We start from the raw sequence: 25,640 nt of genomic DNA, 5'->3' as shown, positions 1-25,640 counted from the left end.
GGCAATAAAGTTCTTTCTGATTCTGATTCTGATTCTAAATGCTTCATATGTAAATGACCAACTGAATTGAACTTATTCATTTATCACTTTAGCATTCAGGCAGAGCATAAAGATATTAGCTTTTATAGAAACAGTAAATGACAGTTCTACTTTGTGGCGTTTTCTTTATTTCACCTCCTCTCTTTTCCTTTGCATTGATTTCAGTGTGAATTATGGCAGTATTACGGTATCATTCTAAAACTCTATGCACGATTTTGACTGAGATGGTGCTTTCCAACTGCTTGACAGCCTACCTTTAGTGAAGGTAATTTGGGAGGTAACCGCGCCCCCTGTTGCACGCCATGGATTAAGGTAGGAAACGTAGATGGGAGCATCTCCTCAGTGTCCTTGAGTTTCACATTATCTAATAGCGAAGGGACAGATGTACTGCGAATACTGAGAGCCACACTCTCCCCGACAGTCCTGCTAAAAAATGCCATCTTTCTCTAATCGGGATCTTACATAGTCCCGGTCGCTGCTGTGCCTGTCTTCACCTTTACGCTTGAACTTGAACTTGGATACTGGGAGTCTCCTCTGTTGCGCACCACGTCTCCGGCTCCCCTCCCCTGCTCCTCCTCCTCCTCCTCCTCCTCCTCCTGCAGCACCACTAACCGAGCTGTAACGGGACACTTTCAGCGCAGCAAACATTTATCCGCTTCCAGACGCTACATGATCAGGCTCTCTTCGCGCCCTCACCGACTTGGATGATGCGGACGCCGGAGACGTGGTCCTGTCGTTATAGCGTGCGGCCGTTGGGACTGGTCGTTGGAACTCTGATTTGGTGTTGAATGATCGGGGGAACTGCGAGGCGACAAAAGGATTTTATAGCGAGCCGGTTTGGCCGTCTGGAGACGTGTGCGGGGCTCCGGATGGTAAGCTGCACTTCATAACTTATACTGATGTCTGCGGGGTTTGCGTTTGTAGCTGAATATCTGAAGTTGTAATGCTCTCAGAACACTTACAACGAGGAATGCTGCTGTCTTTTCATCTTGTCAACACTGCAACATACAGCTGGATAAGACAAACAGTTACAGATAGTGTGTTTGATTTAGTAGATCAAATATTTTTTACACCTGTTTCCAGAATTTTATTGCAACATTGTTGCCATTTTGATTGTTACATTTGATTACATTGTTACATTTGATTGTGACTTTAACGACCCATTATTTGTTTCCATTTCTACGAAATCATCCTAACACCATTTGGTTATAAGGTCTTAATTAACCAAGCTTAATTAAAGGTCTGTGGTTGATAAGGGCGCAAAAGAGCGTGCCTTGTGCGCGAGTGTGTGCGCTTTTGCAAGTTGACGAGAGAGAGAGAGAGAGAGAGAGAGAGAGAGAGAGAGAGAGAGAGAGAGAGAGAGAGAGAGAGAGAGAACTCGATCCATATAAGACAGCAGCTCCTGGCAAAAGCAGTCACTGTTGACTTGCCCATGAATATAATATAAGCTCCCTGACTGAATGCTGCGTACAGTATGGCCCAATCATAGAAAAAGTCCATGTCAATATAAACTAAAATCAATTAAGAGAAGTATTGATGTGTTAATTTAGTTTTTTACTTTTGTTAAATTTTGATTTAACCCTCATATAATTTTGATTTAGTTTAATTATAGGCTACTGTATGTCTTTACAGTAAATTTCTCTTGCAAAAATATCCTCCACATATTTAAACTCCAAATAAAAGGAAAACAAGCTGAGTTTACTTTCTAAATCCTCAGATATCCTTCTTCTCCTGCTTTTTAATTTGTGTCCAGTGGAGACAAGAGCAAAGCTGATAACACCAGCGTGCTGCTAAAAACACTTCCTTCAATGAACTTTCCTGTAAGAAACACCGGCCACATCCACAGGGAACAAAAATCAATTAATAAATAGTTTATCATGTTCTCCTCTGCCTCTTAGGTGGAAATGAAACACCCTCACTGTGACAGAAGTGATTTATTGGTTCTTCCAGAACAGGATCCTATCCTCCCAGATCTGAATTAGTGAGGCATGTTGGTGCGGTCCAGTGCTTCAAACTGTCTGCACTGTCCAGTCACACATTCAATAAGCCCGTGCTTACTGTAGATAGACACTGGACAGAATGAACTCAATGCTGATGCGTATTGTGACCAAAATATGTAGTGCTACTATAAGCCCTCAGCCCTGTTAGACCGTATCAGCCTTACAGGACACCACACTGTGCTCACCATCGGGGTGGCGAGTCAGGGCTGCTCACAGTGACAGATGAGTGATGCACGCTTGCAGTGACGTTTGCACAAGGCTTTAGAAACGGCCTGAAAAGTCTGCTATTGCACTTAGAGACTCTGGCTTTCCTAAGTTGCTGTGGCATGTGTAGAAAATCTATTCCAGCTTTATGTTCACAAGGAAAGCTGGCAGGAGAAAAGTTCAGGGCAGCCACCCAAATGTAAGTCAGTTTTACTGTTAGTATCTAAGAAGCATCAGAACAATGCGTCTCAAAGGATGATTCCAGCTGTTTCAACCTGAGCCATATTCTTTCATCATCTGCCACCATTAAATACTAAAACCACTCTCACCCACTGCCTTAAGAAACTGCCTTTTATCTCTAAAGGCTGTAGAACTGGTTGACTGATTCACTGGTAAAATGCGTAAAATCTATATATCAAAACACACCTTCAAAAAATGTGCACAGTAGAACTTTTGAATTATTCATAAGACATGTAATTAAATAGATGTGAAATGCCTTTTTCACTGCACACATTTTTTGACATGTTACTGCAGCAAAGCACTGGTGTAATTAATAGCATTAGCAATGGCTTGGGGTTATTAATTACACATGTGCTTTTCCTGCTGTGACAGCCCCCCAAAAAAGTCAAAATATTGGCTACTGACATTTTTTCCATCTTTTTGACGTCCACTTCTGCTGTTTGCTAGCAGCTGGTCATGCATGGAGCTTAATTAAGTACTAAATTAATAAAGACAAACTGTGAAGTCAACATAAATATTTGAAAAATGCAATAGGTCCTAGTTTCCAGTTTGAAATTAGCCACAACCGTTTAAGGCTTTGATACACAACAACTCATTCTGGGCAACTGTAACAACAGTACCAATACATTTCAGGGCAATTGTATTGCCAAGAAAAAATGTTTTGGACGCTGTGTTTCAGTGTCTTTTGCTAGGATTGCTGCCCATCTACGCCAGCCAAAGTGTGAATAACACCCCACACTTGAATGTTCTTTTCTACTGTATTCCTTGAATTTACTGAGTAAACCAATCAGGCCTCCTTACTGGATGTTGATTGGAAATTCCTTTGCTGTCTGTTCAAGTCCTGCACTGACCACAGTGACTGGACATTTATATGAGCAGAGCTGATGTTTCTGTCTGTCTTGTTTCTCCCTAAAGGAAGTGAAAGAGGGGGAGGATTCTTCAGCATTGCAGTCTCACTGAGGTGTGCTCTCTCTTTGTCTTTCTTGTTGTTTTCTGTCTTCCTCTTTTACTTTATTCTTTGCCCATTCTTGCTCTATATTGTGACACCTGCCTAATCTCATTCCATCCTAGACTCATTCTGACATCTTTTCAACTCCCTCTCTCTCTCTCTCTCTGTCTCTCTCTCTTTCTCTCTCTCTCTCTCTCTCTATCAGTGCCTGCATGATGCCACCACATGTCTAGGTCCTGCCTAATCCTGCTGCGGCGACACAGAGGATCCCCCTCAGTCCCTGGACACCTCAGTGCTACACATTTGGCTCCTCGACTCATCCAGCTCATCCTCTGCAACTATCAGCTATCTATTTAAGCTTTCCCTTTCCAGACTCTGCTGAATCCTGATACGCCAACTGAGTCTATTGTGGCCCTCTGACAGCAGTGTCAGAATTCACTTACATTCAAATGTGACAACAGGTTTTGTGACCCCTCTGGTTTCTCTCATTTATTGGCTGGAAGTCAAAGCCATACCTCATCGGTCACTGAGAAAAACCTCCTTGTTATGAGGGGTACTGCAACCAAAAAGACTGAAAGCTATAGCTATTTGCCTATTTGTGCAGTGGCATGAACATTTTTCACATGTGCAACCTTTAATGGAAGTTGTTGGAGGGCACAATACAGAATAAACTGCTGTGTCCTGAGACTGAAAAGTTGAGCCTGGTATAATCTGCAGGCCTTTTGTGTCTTTATTACCTGGTCTGAGCTGCCCAGTCTGAAGCAGCGTGCTTTCCAGATGCTGCCATGCCCATCATCAGCAACGCCAACCATGACTTCAGCAATCTGTCTGTCAGCGATGACAGCAGTCTTGATCGCATCTTCACAGAGATCCCTGAGACGGAGACTGTCAAGGTATAAACAAACTAAAGTAAAATCAAATATCAAGTGAGTGATCAGGTTGTAGACAACTAGGCCTAACTGTACTCACATATATTTCAGGTGCAGCTCCTCATGTGTTTTAAGCTTTTCATTGTCCACTCCCCAGGGTGTGCACTACCAGAGGGCTCAGTTCATCCGTCGCCCAGAGGACCTGGTATCTGTCGACCATGCAATGCTTGCAGTGATCAATGTCGGGGGGAACCGTTACACCTTCCCCTGGAGTACCCTGGAGCAATTCCCTCTCACACGACTTGGTCGCCTCTGTGGCTGTCGGTCACCTGAGGACATTGCCAGGGTTTGTGATGACTACGATGAAGCCCGCAAGGAGTTCTTCTTTGACCGCTCGCCGTCTGCTTTTAGGGTCATCCTCAACTTCCTGGCTGCGGGTAAACTGCGCCTGCTGCGTGAGATGTGCGTTCTTTCCCTCCACGATGAGTTGACCTACTGGGGAGTGGAGATGGCATACATGGAGCGCTGCTGTAAGAGGAAGATGTACACACGCATTGAGGAGGTGAATGAGCTGGAGCGGCGTGAGGAGGAGCGCAGGCAGAGAAACGCCATGCAACGCGTGACAGTGGAGGAGACAAGGTACCGAAAGGTGATGAGCTGGCTGAGAGACATGGTGGAGAATCCACAATCTGGTCTACCGGGGAAGATCTTTGCCTGCATGTCGGTGATCATGGTTGCGGTGACCGTTGTCAGCTTGTGTATCAGCACCATGCCAGACCTCAGAGAGGAAGAGGACAGGGTGAGTGAACCAGTGTGTTTGCATGTTGTGAATGTAGCAGTCAACAGTAGTGGGCCTTGAACCAAAGTCATGCTGAGTAATCAATTCCGATACTTCAATAGGGACCATAAATCCAAGTTTTGTAGTAAGACGCTTGCCTGGCATTTATTATGAGTGGTGTGACTGATTACGACTCACGGCTGTCTCTTCTCACAGTGTGAAGTAGCAGAGCTGCTCCCAACTTAACATGACAAACTGGATGCTTATTTCACCTCCAACACTAACTTTGTTTCCTGCAAAGTAGTTTTGAATTTTGTCACCGATGTGTATTTGCAGTATGCCAGCGTTCATGAGTGAGGAAAAACGTGTGTCACAGTCTTGTTTTATTCATTTCCGATTGAGGCAGATGTTGTGCTGCTGCAAAAAGCCAGGCTTCAAAATTCTCAAATATAAAAACTCCCTATCGTCACACCCGCTTAAATATCCCTGTGGGATGCTGCTGGTTGTGTGTGTTGGCCATCCATGTCCTGCGATCTGTCTGCCCATAGCAGCGTGAGATAATGAAGCCAGAGCTGCTCACTGAGGCCTGTCCAGTATCTGTCAGTAAACACTGGGGAATAATGAAATGGGCTTACTGTATCTCACACAAAAGACACGCACACATACAAATGTGCACACACTGCCGGTTACAAAAATGTGCACGTCAAAAACACATACATCCATACACTGAAAGTCACATGCACATACAGTAGTGATGAACTCGTCCACTGTAACCAATATGGCTCTCTCTCAATTTTGCACACATTTGCTCAAGAGTTTTCTGTTCCCTTCTAACAGAATTTTTTGCTTAAGCGTATCCGCGGTTCAGTTGTGATCAGTTGCCCTTAAATAAGAAATAGAGTGCATACAGTAATAGGCATCCAGCGCTGCAGGAAAATTCTACACACCTATTCAACAGCTGCAGAGAATTCATCAGCAGCAGTGCCCCTGTACTGATTTTGATATGAGCAGTCACAGACAGCCAAAGGATCGATTGTAGGAGGGAGTGATACTGGAGAATGTAGGAGGTAGAGGAGACCGCTGGTTGCAGAATGCTTGATGAGTTGTAAAGGCTGAAGAGGGGGTTTCAAGAGCCCTGCCAGCAGGTGTCCAGTAATAGGTGACAGTCGTGGGAATACACATGGAAGAAAATGGGCCACAAGATTTGACAGAGTCCCTGGGTCAGATTCAGTGAGTACTGTAAACGTGTGTGATTGGATCATGCCTTTGACATGGACCTTTTATAGCATAATGGGACAAATCTGCAAGAATTAGCCCACAGGGGGAAAAGCACATCAGTCATAAGGTCAAAAGAGCCAGATATACAGCAGGATTCAAAGTAGAAGTAAGCAGATCTTCCGGCAGATTGTATTTCCTGATGTATGGGGTCATGATTGCATTTCTGATATAAACAGGGAACTGGCCTTATAAATCTCTCTGGTAAACACAGTAACAGACACAGTGGGGCTCCGTGGACAGAATCAAGCTGTCCTCCAGGGTTATTACACCCATCAGGTGCCAGCTCACACACTAGCCGCCATCGTACTGTATTGATTTGTGGACTGAGACTGTTGAGGAAAAAGAAGTCTTTTGTGAAACTTGATGTTGCTGTGTGCATGCGTGTGTGTTTGTATGGTTGTATCTGATGTGCTGTAAGGACATTGTGGGCTGGAATGTTAGGTGTGTGTGTGTGTGTGTGTGTGTGTGTGTGTGTGTGTGTGTGTGTGTGTGTGTGTGTACCCATGTATTACTCATCTTTTCCCACAGTCACATTGTGGGGACTTGTCTTACTTGTAGGGACAAAATGCAGGTCCCCGTAATGTAAATCATGGTCATGATTGCATTTCTGATGTAAACAGGAAAGTGGCCTTGTGAATCTCTCTGGTAAACACAGTAGCAGAGACAGTGGGGCTCCATGGAAGGAACCAAGCTGTCCTCTGGGTTACTACACCCCTCAGGTGCTAGCTTACTTCCCCAGAGTCTTTGCATGTCCCCATGATATAAATTATGGGGACATGCATTGTCATCATTCATCATTATATTCTAGGATGAAGACTCTGGTTAAAGTTGAGGTTAGGATTAGGTTTAGGTTGGGGTAAGTGTCCAGGAAATTAATTTAAGTTTATGTAATGTTACCCAAAAGTCACGAAAACCTAATATGTGTGCATGATTGTGCCTGATTTCACTGCCTTGTGAGGACATTGTGGCTTATAAGGACATGTTAGGTGTGTATTCATCCAAGCACCTCTTTGCATGTCAATGCTCATTCTTGGAAATAGGATGATGGCGCCCTCCAAAAGTAAACAAATCCATCTGCTGCCTTCATGTTTTTCTCTCTACATGTTCCTGAGTTTCTAACTATTCGTGTGCGTTCAGTTGCTGAACTCCATCTGCAGTGTTCAGCTCGCCGGCTCAGACAGGAGCAGCAGGACTCCTGTCATCTTTAATTCACGTGGCCCTGCTGTTTGTCTCTGTCTCTGGTCTGCTTTGTGCTGGAGTGGGCCAAAAGTCCCTCGTCCACTCATTATTCATCCTGCTTCTCTGCCCACCTCGGTTTGGGTTTGGAGTGCAAAAGGAGAGATGACGTGAGTGGAAGATGGAGGAAGAGGAGAAGTAGAGGATATGTCTGAGACAGAGAGATGGAGTTAAAGAATATGTTTTGTAGAGAGAATTAAGAAGGGGGAATGGATGAGACTGGGATTCTGGTAGGACAAAAACAAGAGATAAAGAGCGCTTCATTTCCCCCCTCCTCCTACTCTCCTCTGTCTACAGCATCTAATGTGTTTCTGCTGTCCTCAGTTGATCCCCTCTATCAAACAGTATATCACTAATAACTAAATGCTTAGAGAGGGGCCTTTGTCATACAGCTCAGTTATGAGCTCACTGATAATAACCACTCCACCATTCCTCCATCCCCTGCTGTCTGTGTGTATTTCTCCATTGTGTAAGTGCTCTCTATATAATTCAGGAGCCCAACATCAGGGGGTCATAATCGTAGTGGATTTTCAGACCCACCTCTTTATGGATGTATGTGAACATTTTGGACAGCAGAGTTAAAAACTAGACTACAGTAAAATTCAATGACGTGATTCAATGAAGTGTACAAAACTCCAAAATTTGTTGCGAACACTCAAATGTCCAAGGACATTATGAGAGTGTAATATTCTTCCACCACAGATCTGAATGTGACAAAAAAAAAACATGTTTGGATGTTTTTCTTTCACTTTTTTTCATGTGAAATGTTGGCTTAAAGTTTAATTCACAGAGCTGAAATCTTTTCAAACTTTCTGATCTCCAAAATATGTGCCAACAACTCAAAGTGTTTTCTAGGACTGTCAACAAATATTCCAAGTTGTAATATATATTAGAATCGTAAAAAAAAAAAAAAATCCATACATTTGATTGTGAAACACACAAAAGTCCCATGTATTTCCATCTCTTCAGGCATGATGCTTTATTTCCTCGCTGCTTCTCTGATGTCTGCTCTCTCTCTCACTCCCTTCCAATTCTGAGAGTTTATGTCAACCAAACCAGAGATAGTGGTTATTGTTGTCGTCTTCAACTTATCCGAGTCCGGGTCGCGGGGGCAGCAGCCTCGGCAAGGAAGCCCGGACCTCTCCCCAGCCACTTCCATGAGCTCCTGCTGAGGGATCTTGAGGTGTTCCCAGGCCATAATCCCTCCAGCGTGTCCTGGGTCGGTCCTCCCTGACGGACATGTCTGGAACACCTCCCTGGGGAGACGTCCAGGAGGCATCCTCGCCAGATGCCTGAACCACCTCAGCTGGTTCCTCTTGATGTGGAGGAGCAGCGGCTCTAGTCCAAGCCCCTCCCTGATGTCTGAGCTTGTGATCTCATTCTTTAGGTCATTACCCAAAGTTCATGACCAGAGGTGAGGGTCAGCACGTAGATCGAAAGTTAAATTGAGAGCTTCGCTTTCCGGCTTAGTTCTCTCTTCACCACAACGGACTGTTTGAGCGCCCGCATCACTGCAGCCAGCCAGAGTTGATGTGTGTGATGGCAAAGCTTTCAGTATTTCAATGATTCCTCGATCAAGCTATTCTCTTTCTAGTCGTGACTCCTTAATGTAATCCTGCTGTAGTGGTTGCATGTATGTATGTTGTCTTAACTGTTCTCATCGACATCGCACTTTGCGGTGGGCATATTCTGTCGTTCATGAGATTAATTTCTATTTTGATTGCTGCCCTAAGCCAGTGCTGACCCCAGCTCGGTGTTTATATTGGAAACAACAGGGCATGTGCAGTTTATAACTCTCTCTGGAGAGCAGCAGGTCTCAGCACACACCGATAACCTGCCTGAGTTTACATCTTGTAGCTGTTCAAATGTCAAACATCCACCAAAGGCACTGCACATATTTCCTAAAACTTTTCAGCGAAGCAGCAACTTTCCCTGCGTTCATTTCATTGATTTATTGCACATTCATCAAAGTGTTTTACTCTCAGCGACTGTCGCTCAGATTCATGTCTTTAATATTCTCACCAGGTGATGTCGTATTTTCAGACAGCCTCATCAGATTTGCTCTATTTTTCCACTTCATACTCTGGCCTGGGGAGTAATTGAAGTGGATGTTTTATGTCCTTAATGTCGTAAATTGGAGTGGGATTTGCTATTCAATAATTACATCCCAGGAGATCAATCACAAATATCTGGAGAGAGGGTGATGGAGAGAGGGAAAGACAGTAGCTGACAGAATGACTTAAGTCTCAGGCTGTTTGTTTTGACACATTTCCTTATTGACTGCCTGCTTGTTCTCAAGCAGAGAGGTGTCAATAATCTTACTGAACCATCAGACCTGTCTGGGCAAGTGATTATAGAGCGGGCAGATGGGTGTGTGATATCTTATTCTATTAAGGGACAAAAAAAGATGGGATAAAAGAGACAGAGATAGGCAGATATAATGTATTATAATGTTGTGAAGTCTGGAGAAAAGATCAGGCATTTTTTGTGTTAGAGGAGAGGGAGGAACTAGAGGAATGTGGGTTGTGGAGAAGAATGAAACATAACAATAGAAGAGAGTAAGAGCGGAGGATGTAAACACTAAACCAGCCATGAAGGCTGCTTTCTCCTCTTTCTGTCCCTCATCTTTCCTCCCAGAGGAGCTGTTCAAACCTTAAAGACTGTCTGAGACACAGCGATATTATCTGGACAGATAAAGAGACACACACATAACTGCAACACACGCGCACAAACACATTGCTAATACATAATAATAACAATTGTCATTTTTAAAGACTGCAGCCAATAAACTGAATAATTGCTGAATGATTATATAGGACTTCTCGACCTATGAGGCAGTTTATAGACTGTGGCCATGAGAAAAATAGATTCATTGTAGTCTCTGAACGAAGTCACTGAATGCCAAAGAGCTTCTTTCATAAAATGTAAAAATTCTGATCTGAATGAAATGTGCATAAATAACTAAATGCACAGCAAAGGTTTTCTTGACAAGCTGCAAAAACTGCCAAACTTACAACATCTCTGTTTGACGAAGGCTGTATTGCTGTTTAATGATTATTGCTGACCCCAGCCAGTACTGATTTGCAGTGAGGTGTGTATATAATATACAGTAATCTGATTAATCACTATACAAATGGAAAAAAGAAAATTGAATGAATGACCAGGAGGGACTTTATCTGTTGCTGTGATATATTTGCTTGTCATATCGCCAGCAGCCAGAAGCTAAAAGCAGAGTTTGTTCTCTGATCTGTCGTTTCGCACCGATGTCCGCCTCCTTTGAGAGTCATGTGGAAAAGATCAAAGTGTTGGCTGTGATAAAATCTCAACAGAATTTCTGGTTACGTCTCCTGCGTCTGAAGTGTGCAAAACTGCATTATGTGAATCAACAAAGCCACTTTCCGCATTCATTGTCTCTCAGGGGAAGTCGTGATTTAGTATCCAACATTTTTAACTGTCTGGAGTTGGAAGCATGAATGAATTTCCCCCTGCAGCTCAAAGCAACACAGCCAACAGTCTGATATGCCAAAATAAAAAGAAAAAAAGAATTGTGTTTTAGTGTAATACAATGAGGCCTGAAGAAATTCAGACTTTATTTAAGGTAATCCACCTGATATGTAAAACATATACAGTAACAGTAGATACAAAGAACTAACCGTAAGGCTTTGAATGACTCAGCTTGGGTCTGTGTGTGTGTGTGTGTGTGTGTGTGTGTGTGTGTGTGTGTGTGTGTGCGCACATGCTTTGTCTTTCTATAGACAAAGTCAGCTTGCTACATCTGCTGAGCCGAAAAGACAAAGCACCATCATCCATCATGAGCCTCGTTTTATTGTGCAACAACAGGGACACAAAATTAAGAATGCATTCTTCATGAGCCATATTTTTATCTTCCCCTTCACATAATTTCAGCCTCCATTAAATGAACACAAATAGAGCATAAATAGACGTCCGGGTCTGTAAACGTAGTTGGCTCAGCAGGGTGAGGCTGGAGCTGGCACTCAGTCAGAGCGCCTAGAAGTCAAGGAAAGTAAGTAAGAATTTAGGCATGCTGGTGGAGGGAGAGAGAGTAGAAAGGAGAGGAAAGAGAGGAAGAAAGGAAAATAAAGTGGATGCAGAAATGGTGATGGTAAACCCTTTGGATGCCACTGGGATATTCAACATGTCTCACGCACACATGCAGAGTCAGAGAGCTGACCTTAGAGTAGCTGCTGATGACCTTATCATCACAACGAAGACTATTCAAGGCGATGAAGATTAAAAAAAACTGTGTGTATGTGTGCGTCCTACAACATTAAACCTCTCAGTCTTACTAGTTATGACTGTATAGCAAAGATTCATTATCTCCCAATCTTACACACCCTGAAGCCACATTAGGACCTCTAAATACTTTTATGCTAATTATCGGACTCCATTAAAGCGATGACACTATATGTGTGTGAATGTACATGCACTAATAATTAGCATGCACATGCATTTTTCTGTTTTTATGTCTCAGGGCATGTATGTATTCTGTTTGACCGTATCAGTGTGGAGCAGATTCCATGCCTATCTGCTTATGAGCTCTATTCCCTGTGTCTGATGTGCTGCATGGCTGCCAAGTGGGATTATGGGAGAGAACAGCAAAATATCAGTGTTTATCCCGTCCGTGCAAAGGCGGGATTGTACAGCAGAGCACAGCATAGATGAGTAAAGCACACATGCGTTGGTGCTGGAGATCGTTGCTGACAGTTTATATTATAGTAAATTGGTGATTTCACAGTAGGTGACCTTTGGTCATTTAAATTGTGCCATTTCATGAGCTTGACAATTGAAAGCTGTGGTCAAAGGGCATTTTTTGAATTTTTACATTTTACTGTACTTGTGTACAATGTGATACCCTTGTGATATACAGCCCTCTGTATAATAAGGCAGCCATTTGTTCTAGAACAATGTGCAAAGAGATCATTTGAAAAGCCTGATTTTTGACATTCACCAAGCATCTTGTGAAAATGCACCTTTAATCATGTGGACCGGTTGTTTTTGCGCTTGTGTTTACCAAGATCTAAGGTTCACGAAAGCAGTGCAATATATTAATAAAACAGTAGACAACTGTATAATAAATGTTTAGAATGAAATAATTTAATGTTGTTCTTTAAAGTGCTGCCTGTCACTCTACTTCCAGGGGACTGAGATAAAATGGGACAGAATAATGGCTTCATGCTACATATCAAGCTTCATGGGATGAGTGCAAATGAAAAAAAATGTATTACAACAGCTTTTTCAAACCAAATATATACTATATAAAAAAAACAAATTTACAATATTTACATAATATGCATGTTTTCTTAACCCGATAACAGGCAGAGAAGGAGGTGGTGGTTGCTTGTGGCAGCTGTGAATCCCCTCTGTAAAACACAATAAAACATTAGGACGAAATAAAGTTCTGACTGCTTTTCTTTGGTCCCTTTCTCCTCCAACATCAGCAAATCTCTTCCTTTGACACATCTCTACTACATACTTGCGATCTGGCTTTTACTGTGTGGGGAGGACCGGGTGGAGCTGAGGGGCTGAGCGGCTGATTGCTAACAGATGGCTGCTGAGGGCCGGGGAGCTCTGGAGGAGAGAGCCGGGGGCATAGCAGTAGCTTCTGGAGGAATGAACACCTGCAGCCTCACCGGATTGTGCTCTGATCCAGAGCTGTTTACTGGAGGGAGGAAAGCTCAGAAATTATTTTTTTACTTTTGGTATTAAAAAGTGGATTTACCTTCAGTCTCTCTTCTCAACCTGTCTGGAGCAGCGAGCCACCTGTACACCTATGAGTGTGGCCCATGTTGACTGCTGACTGGAGGGGAAAGTGTTTTACTTCATGAATGTACAAAGAGGAGAGGGGAGAAAGAGGAGTCACTGGAGGGAAATAACAGAAAGAAGCAGTCTATCTAACTTTTTTCAGACAGTGTGCCAGATGTTTGATGCTGAAAAATAATAAGCTGACTTTGATCCTTGTATTCAAAGCTCATCTTGCGTGAGTACAAGAAGACAGAAATCTTTTACCTGAATGATCATGTTTCGTGTAAGCCAGTGCTGTTTAGTTGTACGGTGACCTCCCTGAACAGAGGTTTGTCATCTGCATTCTTTGAAACAATCCTATGACTGAGAAAAAAGTGGAAATAGTTGACACTCAGGAGTTTTAGTTTTAATGACCTGACATGTTAGCTCAGTTCAGGGGCTAGCAGGTAGGAAATAACACACAACCAGTAACAAGGAAACAAAATATGGATAACAAACCAACTTCTACAAAGATACACTCACAGGCGACAAGGGACAATACTAGTGCTACTAGGAATACTCGAGACAAGAATGACTGGAAAGTCTAGCATGAAGCTTGAACAATCTGGCAACGAGACATCTCAGCCATGCCGCTTAAATGGGGGAGGATCAGTGGATGAGATTCAGGTGTGCCCTCCGAACAGCCTGGCCACACCTCCACTGCAACACATTACACAGAAAAACACAACAAAATAATAAACAACACATAGGCCTACTGTATGTGTTTGTTTAGTTGGATGGATCTGTTTGAGGCCGCTTAGCATAGCATGCTATAAGACAAGCAGGTACCATGTTCATCAGTATTTCATCCACACATGGCGCTACAAGCTTGATGACTTAATGACAGCTCACAGGGTGAGTGTACCAGTACAGTACTGGTGGCAAGTTAGCTAGTTTATTCAAGAAACATGTTTGCTCCGTCTATTCCTGCCCCATAACTGTCTGCAAACCATTCCACCTATGTGGAGCAGTTTAAACTCCAACAGAAGATGGTTTCTTAAAAGCGGATTGTGCAATGCAACCAATAGGTTTCCTCTTTTGGACTCTGACACAATCAAGACTATTGATCCATGGCACCAATTTGTGAGTCAGCGTTGAATGGAGAGTTTGTGTGGATTTACTGGCGAATAGACTAATGGCAGCAATTTGTTTGAAATGAATTGGTTTCATTACAACTTTGCTCTTAGAAATGTTGACGTAGCTGGAAATTATGAGGAGCAGAAAGAAGCACTACTGCCAGGCAACAGACAATCTGCCAACCAACATACAAAACAGGTGTCTGTAAACTGGTGACTGGGAGCAGCTGTGGAGGCAGACAGATCAGGGCTGATTAGCGATGAACCACAGGACAGGAGAGCACACTGAGGACACCTACTGGACAGGTGAGGAATGACACCAGCAGGGAAACCAGAAAAACCATGGAAAGAGAAGCCACGAGGGCAGACGAGGACAGAGAGGAAAACACCTGGAGCCACAACGCATGGCATACACAAACACACACAGGCAATCAAAGAAAGGCAGCAGCAGCTCTGCTCCCCTGAGCTTACGTACCGAGCAGCAGGTGCCCGCCTCTGCAAGGTTGCCCCCTCTGGCCACTGCCGCATGTCAGAATCTTATTCTGCCTGGAGCTACCACAAAATCTAACACCCCCCTCAGACTGCAGCTTCTCTCATTGTCTTACTGATGCAACAAATTGATGGGACACATTCAATGTGTTGTAACAGAAGTGATAAAAGAAGTGCGTGGCTCCTTTGCTGCGTGTACTCGATTCACTTTTGTACATTGCTGATGCACCTATAACAACCTGAATTTAATGAGACACTGAACACTTCAGAATATTGCATCAGAAACTCACAACTGAAGTGATTTTACCACATTCGGCTTCATTTGAACTGTACAGTGTGCTCTTTTATGTAGTCTATTCTTCTGTTTTTGAGCGTTTTAACAGTGCACACCCATCCTCATCCTATAATCAATAACAGATCCCCGGTAGAGTGACCCTAACAAACTGTGTGTGTGTGTGTGTGTGTGTGTTTGTGTTTGGTGCAGCATCCTGACAGACAGAGAATAGAGACTCATAGGGTATGAAGAGAACCCCATGCTTCAGATGTCACCTCATCTTTTCCTCATCATCTGATCTTGTAATCCCTTTTCTCCTCTCTCCCTCTTCAGCGCTTAGCCACATACTCTGCCACCATCTATTTTCATCGTTCCTTTGTTCAATCTATCTATCCTCCCCACCCTCCCTCTTTCATTTTTATCCATTAGGGTGTTTGTGCGTGAACAAGCTGTTGGTCTTTGTCAGTGATAGGACACTTGGCAGCCTGTACAGCAGCTTCAGATAAAACTGTTTGGATGTGCTGTGGATCCCCTTTATGGTGCTCGGTATTTGCCGTGTCGAATTGGTGGACGGCGCATCTTGGGAGATGGGTTGGCTGTTTGTTCCTCTTTTATCATAATACGAAGGATGCTTGCAAATGAATGGGTGCGAACAAAATTCATTCTGTGTGTTATCTTGTGTGCGTTTGTGCGTACGTGCAGCTATAAGGTCTTGGGAGAACAGCCTGATGATGGATGCAGGTGTCACATAATACAAACCTGTATTACACAGGTGCTTGATGGGCAGTATTTCAGGTTAAGGCCATTGGTGTTGCGTTCAACCACACCCCCTATTTCTTTCTTCATGTCTTCTCATTCGTCCCCTTCTCTCCTCCTTCCACTAAAAGTGAGTGCAAGGCCAGTACAGCGGCGCAAAGAAGCACTGGTGCAAAGTATGATCAAGGTCTGCTGCAAGGTAAAGCAGATGGATGGGCTGAATCTTTTCTTTTGTTCCTCCTCTTGCCCAAATCTGTGGATTCAGTTGGATCATCATGGGGAGCTTTTTACCTGACTGAGATACAGGACCCAAGAGAGGGATATGAACAAGAGAGATTAAGAGACTGTAGAATTAGGGACATAATGTGAGAGAAGGCAGAGACTGAAATTAAAAGTTACACCAGGCAACATTTCAAAGGACGGTAATCAAATTTTAAACACTTTATAGTCATGCAGTGGTGAGAAAAGCACACATCCAACCTCCTTGTTTTCTGTCCACTGACTCTCCTGTCATTTCAGGTCCTGTTTCTCCCTCCAGCCTGGCCTTCACACCACTCCCCTCATCTGGATTCCCCACCCATTTCCTCACCTGCTGCTTATTTTCCCTGACTAACCCTCAGTATATGCCAGTCCCCTTTCATTTTCTCCCTGTCAGGTTGTCTGGTGTCTTCAGTCTTGCTATACAGCCTCACCTTGTTGCTGGTTCTGCCTGACCTGCCAGTGTTTGATCCACCTTTCCAATTGGATTTGATTGCTTATTGGACTAATTACCCAGCATTCTGACCCTTGCCTGCATTGGCCAAGTAAACTAAACTCTATTGTATATTGCCTGTCTCTGAGTTCTGCTTTGGGGTTCACATCTGCCAGTTTCTTTAGGAACATTACAAGATGACTGAAAACCAACCAATAACACTGCAGAGTCACAACATCAGCTTGTCAATACAGGGATCTTTCAGCAAAGGCTGCACATGGCAAACTGTCTTTTTATTCTTAGACATTAGATATTGAGGCTTTTTCCTGCAAAGCCAGCAATAGTATTCACATTGCACACTGTGTCTAATCTTCTTTCCCCTCCCAAGAACGAAAATGTCATAATCAAAGTCCTGTAAAGATCTGGAATCTGTTTAAACAGACTTTTGGATTTTACTCTCATCTTCTGCTCAGACTGCTTCAAAAATGATCATGGCTGCCATCTTTGAATGACCATGAATTTTCTGTGTGGTTAATGTCGAAAACATTTATATTGAGACTGTTTTCACACACACCAGAAAGCGCTGCAGCGAAGTTCATCTGCATGTCCTTGTGAAGAAGGTGGTGCTAGATGCTTGATGGCATAGTGGCTATTTGCAGAGTGAGTTGGTAAACTATTGTACCTGGCGAGCTAACTGCTAACACACCAGCCAGCACTGGTCAGTCACAGTAGCTAACAGTTAGCAAGGTACTGTAGCTAGTTTGGCTGTTAACAGTGCAATGGGTTAACACAACCCATGGCTCTTTTGTGGATCATATGTACCACATGTGTTTCCAGCTTTGAAACGATTCATTCAGGACATTTCCGGCAAATCACATTACAGTGTGTGAACAATATTTCTGTGGGCACCAGGCTATTAGTTTTGTGCAAAATACTCCATCAGGTCTTCTTTAAGACTATTTGATGGCAACTGTGATAATTTCACACTTAGCCAGGTTCTTGTCTATCCCTCGAAACCTACTGGGAAGAAATTTTAAGATGTCACACCTGCATACTGTACAGTTTACTATCTGCTAGACATCCAGTGCAGTTCCTCACACAAGTGATGCACAATGAAAAGCAGTTCAAATGTAGAAGGATATCCTCCAATAGCTTTGAAAACATCAACCTGCTTCTTTCTAGTGTGTTGAGGCTTCTTCAGAGAGGCTTGAGCTGATGGTTATCAGTTGATAGACTGACCACCTTCCTTTCTGTGGGATTCTCTGGCAGCTGTAGGCAGAAAAGTTAAAGATGTAATGATGATGCTGTGGTTTCTCATGTGGTCACTTTAAATGTCCCCAGCGTGCCTTTTATGATCACTCCCCCTGCAGTGCAGTCTTTGTCTTAATTTGACATTGAGATGTGTTAAAACGGACGATAATGTGAAACACCGTGTGCGACAGCTGCTGGGGTGAACAGTGTCTGTGTTGAAATGAGCTGTCACTGACATTAGTTCCAGAGAGAGTCGTACTGAGGAGATAAGGTCAGGAGATACTGTGTATTGCGGGAGGTATTGCATGTGTGTGTGTGTCTGTCTGTGTGTGTGTTTGAGAGAGACCGAAGTGGAAAGCTTGTAGCTATAACAAATGGCCTATCATGCAGAGGGTGAGAATGGCGTTGCAAAGCCCTGATGGACCTAATGTCAGCACGAGAGAGAGAAATAGCAGTGAGGAGGAGAATAAATGAGAGGGAGAGGGTGCACATGAGAGACATAACATGTGAGCTGTGGGGACAAAGTGTCTGAAAGATTGATGGACAGACAGCCAACCAGAAATCTCAGCAGGAGAGAATATCAGACAGAGAAACTTTGAGGAATGCAGGCAAGATTAAGGAGGAGCAGACGTAAAGGTTAATATTTAGTTAAAGATCTATTATAGTGGCAATGCTCAGGAAGTGGCTTCTGGAAATGTCCCCCAGTCAGTCCTTCAGACCTTCAGACTTCGTGGATGGTTCAAATGAAACAATTGTGCCTCCACTTTTTGGGCACTGTCAACTGCAGTCCTGCTGGTCACATGCGGTGATTAAAGTTTAATATGCCGTAACAAACAAGGAGTGAGTGATGAATTCAATAAAGTGGATGTTTAATATTTTATAAGTACGTGCAGCTGAATGGGGTATTATCTTGAGAAATCGATTTGTTTTTTAGTAAATTCAAGTATTCAGCCAGGGAGGTAGAGCAGTCGCCCACTAAGCAGAAGGTCAGTGGTTCGATCCCTGGCTGCTGCAGTCTACATGTTGAAGTAAGCTTGGGCAAGATCCTGAACTGCGCCATCTGTGTTTGAGTGTGTGTATGAATGATTAGCACTCCTGATGAGCTGGTGGCACATTGCATAGTGGCCTCTGCCACCAGTGTATGAATGTGTGTATGAGTGCGTGAATGGGTGAATGCTCACTTGTGTCCTTTGAGTGGCAGGTAGGAGTTGAAAAGCGCTATATGAATGCAGTCCATTTAGATAAGTTTTAAAGCTGGACTAATCAATAGTTTTATATCACCAATGAATAAAATGACTATGTGCAATGTCAAGGGTGTCCCTTGTAGTGATGAACGCACAGAGAATTCTTATCGACTCTGCAGCATCTGTACATTGTTTCCAGCTGCAAGCAGCAGCAGTTTTAACATTTAATGTCCATTTTATAATTTCCTCTACAGCACTTAAAGTACTGGCTGAGCTAAGCAAAATGCATGCAGCAGAAGTTTATTGTGAAGTCCTTTTTTCAGTCCTTAGTCACAAAGAGTTGCTGCACATTTATAACAATGCGTTAAGAAAGTCTTGGTCACTATTTCTGAGGCGGTATTCCCCGCATATTTCTCCCTCTCTCTCTCTTGAGAAGATCCCTTTTGTACTATTTTTTCATTGAATTAACACCACACTTAGGGTATAAAACACAACTCTCATAAACTTTTTTTTGTTCTCCAGTATTACCAGTAAGTCATAAAAAGGCACTTGGAAATATTTTCTGACAACATGTAGCCACTTTGAAGACACTTACACATTTGACTTTTAAGTTGCAGCCCACTGTTGTGTCAGTTATTACAAACTCTTCACCAACTTCAAACTCCCAGGATGGTCATTTCAAATACTAGTAGAGGTCCCATCATTTCCAAAGATGCCAAATATGTCAGGCTCAATATTCAGGAAATATGATACCGAAGGCAGCTGTTTTCAGATAGAAAGCTATGGTAAATCCACTCTGTGTTACCTGCCCAGCACCACATTGACCGGCTGACAAAGTTAGCAACTAGCTGATGACTAAATGCAGCATTTAGCAGCTAAAGAGCCAGATATTCCCTCAGCAGCTGGAGGACAAAACGGAGCTGAAAGCAGGGTGAATTTTAGACTGATATTAATCAGATACATGAAAAAACATGACTCCAAAAATACTAATGTTGATCCCAGTTTGTGTAAATAAGCAACTGTTTGCATGCAGTTTGAAGTGGAAACAAAAATGGAAACTGTTATGCTGTTGTGGCCACTGCAGTTCTAATAAAAGATGGATGCAGAATATACAAGAACAGATACAGCCCAGGACTTCTGCTCAGCACAGTAAAAAATAGAATAAGAATTAATGCATGAAGGGAAATGTTCTTAAGTCAAAATGCAATTTCCAACGAGCTCTGCATAGACTGTACAACACTACAAATTACTCAGATACACGTCATTCTGTAGGAACAAAGTGAAAGGCTTATAGTCTCTGGCACCAGAATCAGTGAGAAAGGCAGAGAGGACACGAGTGATAAATGAGAGCTGGAGAAATGGGACACGTGCGTGAAGGATGCATCATGCATAGAGAAACAGTGGAGGGAGTTGTGTTTCACTTAAAGGCACACTGAATGACTGAATGATTTCAAGCAGAGAGAGAGCGAGCGAGAGTGGTGTGAGGGGCAAACACAGAATGAAGGATGAGAGGGAGGGAGTCCAGAGAGGGTGATGAGGAGCAAACAGAATGAGTGATGAGAAGGTGGAGACAGAGGCAGGAGGAGAAAGAGAGGGTGCCAGAACGAGAAAAGAAGGATGAGGGGGGAGGAAAACAGATGAGACACACAGGAGCAGAGATAAATGCTGCGGGTGAACAATGTGGAAAGTGGAGAAAATGAGAAGCTGATGGAGGGAGAGGCTGATAGAACACAAATAATATGCACCTTCATAATATACTGTATATCAACTCGTGTGGCCTCATCCTCAGTGGTACAACGTTATTTTCCTTGTAGCAAGTAAAGAATTCTGATGCAGTTTTACTCGTACAAGGCAGAAAAATGCAAATCCGTCAGGACAGAGAAGGTTCCTGATCTGTCTGAGAAAAAGGCATGCAAAAAATCTGTGTGTATATGGCAGATACTGTGGACAGAAAATCCAAAGATGGACAACAAGGTGTTGCCTGAGGAGACACACACAACGAGTCATCATGTGCTTCAGCAAATGGCCAATAATGGATGAATGATGAAGTAGTGTGATGTTGTAAAGCCTCAAAGTCCACAGAAAGAGGGTGGTCATGGTGGAAGGATGGGTCTGCAAATTGTGGGACTTTGACTCAAAGACCACTGAATGCCATTTCCGTACCGATGTTGCATTTTGTAGCAGCACTCAGCAGGCAGTTAATTTTTTAACCATGATGATGAAAGTCCCCTTTCTGAGGTCGTTGTGACCCAAGCCACAGTGATCTGATGCAGTTTTACAAGGCACTGAAAAATGAAGTCACACTGCTGATCGGGGCATCAGATTATGAAGTGCTAATATGTGGGGGACGTGTTGCGGCTTAATGTCCCCCAGGCAGGACAAAGAGGTGGAAACCACCATGGCTGAGAGTTATGGCTAAAGACTCAGTTTGCTTCAGTGTGCTTGGATGGATGAACAGCATTGAAACCCCCTCCCTATACACATTTCCAACGTTAAATTTGGTAAAATTGGGATTTGAACTTTTCTCAAATACTGTCTTTTTTTATCCTTCACACAGCTACTTCCATCACCTTTTGCGTGTACAGAGAAGTGCAACACCATGAATGCCTTTGAGGAGAAACTGTTCAAAAATGTGCACCGTTACCCCCATTTTTACAACTGATTGCATCTCACACCTCAGTTTGACGGCAGGCTTTCAGCCCAGTGAGGTCATTCGGAACAGCTCTGAACTCTTTTGCCTTTAGACATTGCTGGACCACAAAATTGATGGTTTGAAGCATACGTGAGCCTTAGCAGAACAGTTGATTTCACTTCACTTCTTCTGAGCTGTAGGAACTGTAACTTTCAAAACTGAATTTATTTATGAAGGGTATTTTCCCATTGAAGTCAACATTTGTTTTTTGGAGCCAGCAACGATTATTAGTGGAAATGTATCTTAAAGCACTTTGTATTGTTGCCAGTGGCAGTCTTTAGTAGTGGTTGCTGCTTCATTAGTACCAAGTGAACAGAGGGAGATACATCCTCTTTCTTCTGAAGTATGAAAAAAGACTCGACAATACATAAAGTGATTCTAGAGATGTTCTGCAGTGGAGTTTGAAAATGCGAGGAGGTGGAATAAAGGCTAATTTGTAGGTGAAGTTACAGTGAAAGCTGTGTGATGGCATGTGACGAAGCTTTGAAGAAGAGAGACAGTTAACAGCAGGGTTCTGTTCTCCAAAGGCTTTTTCATTATCGCATGGCTCTTCACGCTGTGGTTAGAGGGCATGCGGACGTGATAGCTTTCTGTCATCGCTCCCACTGAGTGTCATATTAATCTTTGCCCTGCCCTAATAAAATAATTGATTGTGTCACTGTGTTATCTATCAGTGCTACTGCGATCGTTTTAGCATACTAAGTGACTGTAACTCATGATTTATTAATGATTACCTAGCATGATTATCTGACCTCAGGATTTTTGTCTTCTCCTCATTTCACCATGCCTTCCATCCCATCTGTCTCGCTCTCTGTCAAACTCCTGCTCCTCTCATCCTCAATCTCTCTGTCTCTGACTTTCTCTTGTTCCCTCCACCCCTCGCCTTCCCTCTCTACCTCAGGGTGAGTGTTCCTCCAAGTGCTACAACATGTTCATCATCGAGACGGTGTGCGTGGCCTGGTTCTCCTTGGAGTTCATCCTGCGGTTCGTTCAGGCCCGCAGCAAGCTAGACTTCCTCCGTGGGCCGCTAAATGTCATCGACGCCATGGCCATCCTCCCCTACTACGTCTCCCTGGTGGTGTCAGAGGAGGACCCGACCCTGGAGCATGAGAGACCAGGAGGAGGTAAGGGCTACTTGGACAAGCTGGGCCTGGTGCTGAGGATTCTGCGGGCCCTGAGGATTCTCTATGTGATGCGGCTGGCTCGCCACTCTCTTGGCCTGCAGACGCTGGGGCTGACAGTCAGACGCAGCACCCGAGAGTTTGGCCTCCTCCTGCTTTTTCTCTGCGTGGCCGTCACCCTCTTCTCCCCGCTGGTCCACTTGGCTGAGAGCGAGCTCACCGGCACCCATGACTTCAGCAGCATCCCTGCCTCCTACTGGTGGGCCATTATCTCCATGACAACCGTGGGCTATGGCGACATGGTGCCGAGGTCCATTCCAGGACAGGTTGTAGCACTGAGCAGCATCCTCAGCGGGATCCTCATTATGGCCTTCCCTGCTACCTCCATCTTCCACATGTTCTCCCGCTCCTACCAAGAGCTCAAGATGGAGCACGACCGATTGTTCAAAGAGGAATGCGCAGCCGCTGCGGCTGCTGCTGCTGCAGCCACAGGGGAGCTGCAGGAGGCGGGAGGTGAAGGAGTTGGGGGGGACTCAGCTCCGCCTGGGCTGGGATTACGTCTGGACAAGGACAGTGTGCACTCACTGGAATCTCTCGCTCTGTTAGGGAAAGATGGTGAATCTGCGGGAAATAACAACCACAGTCTGCCAGCAGCAGCTTTTTGAACATTTCTTACACTGACTGACTCAATCCTAAACTTCCAAGAAGATACGTGTACACAAATCTCTGTTGTACACTGAAAGTACTTCAAATGACTACAGCTCCAAAGCATCACTTCCTGTCTGGTTTTGAGGAAGGTATTTGTGTTAGATTGGACTACAGGAGATTAAACTCGCAGCATTTCTTTGGCTCTTTCATCTGCTGATAAGGAGTACGCACACTGTACACTTCACAGAAACTGAAAGACCAAAACCCTTTAAACTGGACGGTGGAGTTTGTCTGACCAGAAAGCCAATATTAGTAAGCGGCTGCTTCCATAAACATGCAATATTCTATCCAAAGTTGCTTTTCCTTCCACTGTGAAAATACTTATTAACCCAACTGCAACCTTTAGTTTTATTCTTAGTACTTTTAAATATGTTGCCTACAGTATGACGTGAAAATGTATTTCATACTGTATACTCTACTTTTCTGTCATGAATTCAAACGAGTGCTCATCTTAGTTTATTTTTGAGAAGCTTGAAGCCATGTCCTGAGAAGATATATAAACAAACTGATAGTTTGGCCCTTATATGATGTATTTCCATCTCTCTCATGTATGTTTGTACGCTTGGACTCAAAGAGGTGGTAGTTTCTCCATTTTCTTCGGGGAACTCTAAGGAAACTGTGTGAAGAAAAAGAGAGAGTGTATGTGTTAGAGAGAGGGTGTAAGAGTGAACGAGTGCTAACAACCATGATGTGTACTTTGCAATGCTCCAAATAAAAGCTCTAGTAGTCTGAGAGAAATCTGTTTTCAGGGCTGTAGTTTTTGGGTTTGTTCTGGGTATGACAGTCTAATCTCCTTTGCTCGCCCGGGATGCTCAATCAGAGCCCTTCGACTGAACATTTCTGAGCCAAACACACAGATAAGTACTCTGTGAACAACAATTATGTGACAATCCACATCTTACATCATCTTCTTGTTTTCATTTACACGATTACACCACTCTGGAAGGGTGCCATGTCTCTCTACAAATCTGTGGTTTGTACAGGGAGATCGTTCTAATGGAAGCTCTTCGTAATGTTACATCTTCAGGTTGGGGATATAACAATCCCCTCATTCTCTGTCAAATCCTGAGGTGGCCTCCAAAACGGGTGGGGTCATCCTCCTATTTCTGAGAAGAGTAGTCAGCCACACTGTGGGGTCCAAGAAGGATGTGGAGGCACGCAGGGACATGCCAGATGTGGATGTAATCTAGATTAAAGTTGGGATTAAAAGCAAACGGGTACTGCCTCAAAGTCAATTTCATCCAGCTGCTCTAAATTTGATTTTTCTTTTTTTTTTTTTCTTTTCCCAGTGATTCCACTTAGGGCACATTGTGGTGTCTATTGGCCATATGGCACCCAATTCCTCTGACTAAAAGCTCCAGTGAGATTTATTGGTACATACGGTGAAATTTGTAATTGGAGCTATATCGGAGCATATGGCCCCGAGGATGTAAATCTGAATGAGACAATCCAACTTTGCATGATGAGATTTGATGTATTACACAGATTAAGGCTATTTTCCATCTGTAGACTAAATATTTTAAGAGACACTGATATCATTACAAACAGTATATCTCGCAGGACTGATCAGAACTCACATGGATCATAACTCTGTAAACAGTTACGGGGATAATGCATCCTCATAGAGACGCGCATCCGGTATTAAATATGCTTTTAGCTGTTCAGATGGCTGCTCAGTAGGTTTATTGATGAATCTGCAGATTACTCACGCTGATGTAACAAGAACTGAACTGCTCACAAAAACACAACTTTCGTGTCATTCACAGAAGTGGCACAAAGAGTGAGTTTTAAATTAACATTTGTAGAACTCTTTCAAGGACATAGAGAAACTACTAAAGCAATTGTTCGACATTTTGGCAAAATAAGCTTGTGCACAAATAAATAAGAGCATTGATGCCATGTCTTAAGTATGGAGCTGGATGGAGCAAGGAGGCAACTAGCTTAGCTTAGTTTGGGTTTGCATTAAGAATGAGAGCAGGGGGAGCAGCTTGCCTCTGTCACAA

At 43.5% G+C, this 25,640-nt stretch overlaps 1 protein-coding gene across 1 annotated transcript; it reads left to right on the top strand.

The window, feature by feature from the left end:
* Nucleotides 1-648: 648 nt before the first annotated feature.
* Nucleotides 649-24,379, top strand: kcng4a (potassium voltage-gated channel, subfamily G, member 4a). Its single transcript, XM_070973231.1, has 5 exons — nt 649-911; nt 3,399-3,444; nt 3,638-4,325; nt 4,459-5,100; nt 22,710-24,379. The coding sequence occupies exons 3-5, from the start codon at nt 4,218-4,220 to the stop codon at nt 23,592-23,594; spliced, it is 1,635 nt and encodes a 544-aa protein (XP_070829332.1). The 5' UTR covers nt 649-911; nt 3,399-3,444; nt 3,638-4,217; the 3' UTR covers nt 23,595-24,379.
* Nucleotides 24,380-25,640: the final 1,261 nt, after the last annotated feature.

Source organism: Chaetodon trifascialis, chromosome 10 (genome assembly GCF_039877785.1).
Source record: "Chaetodon trifascialis isolate fChaTrf1 chromosome 10, fChaTrf1.hap1, whole genome shotgun sequence".
Taxonomy (NCBI): domain Eukaryota; kingdom Metazoa; phylum Chordata; class Actinopteri; order Chaetodontiformes; family Chaetodontidae; genus Chaetodon; species Chaetodon trifascialis.
Note: the sequence above shows the minus strand (reverse complement) of the source record. Positions and strands in the feature narration are given on the sequence as shown.

What these genes read in the sequence shown, in the direction of transcription:
- kcng4a (XM_070973231.1), top strand. Translation starts at nt 4,218, where the DNA reads ATGCCCATCATCAGCAACGCCAACCATGACTTCAGCAATCTGTCTGTC. An exon ending in CTGAGACGGAGACTGTCAAG is followed by an intron (nt 4,326 to 4,458) that starts GTATAAACAAAC and finishes TCCACTCCCCAG; the next exon opens with GGTGTGCACTACCAGAGGGC. An exon ending in TCAGAGAGGAAGAGGACAGG is followed by an intron (nt 5,101 to 22,709) that starts GTGAGTGAACCA and finishes TCTCTACCTCAG; the next exon opens with GGTGAGTGTTCCTCCAAGTG.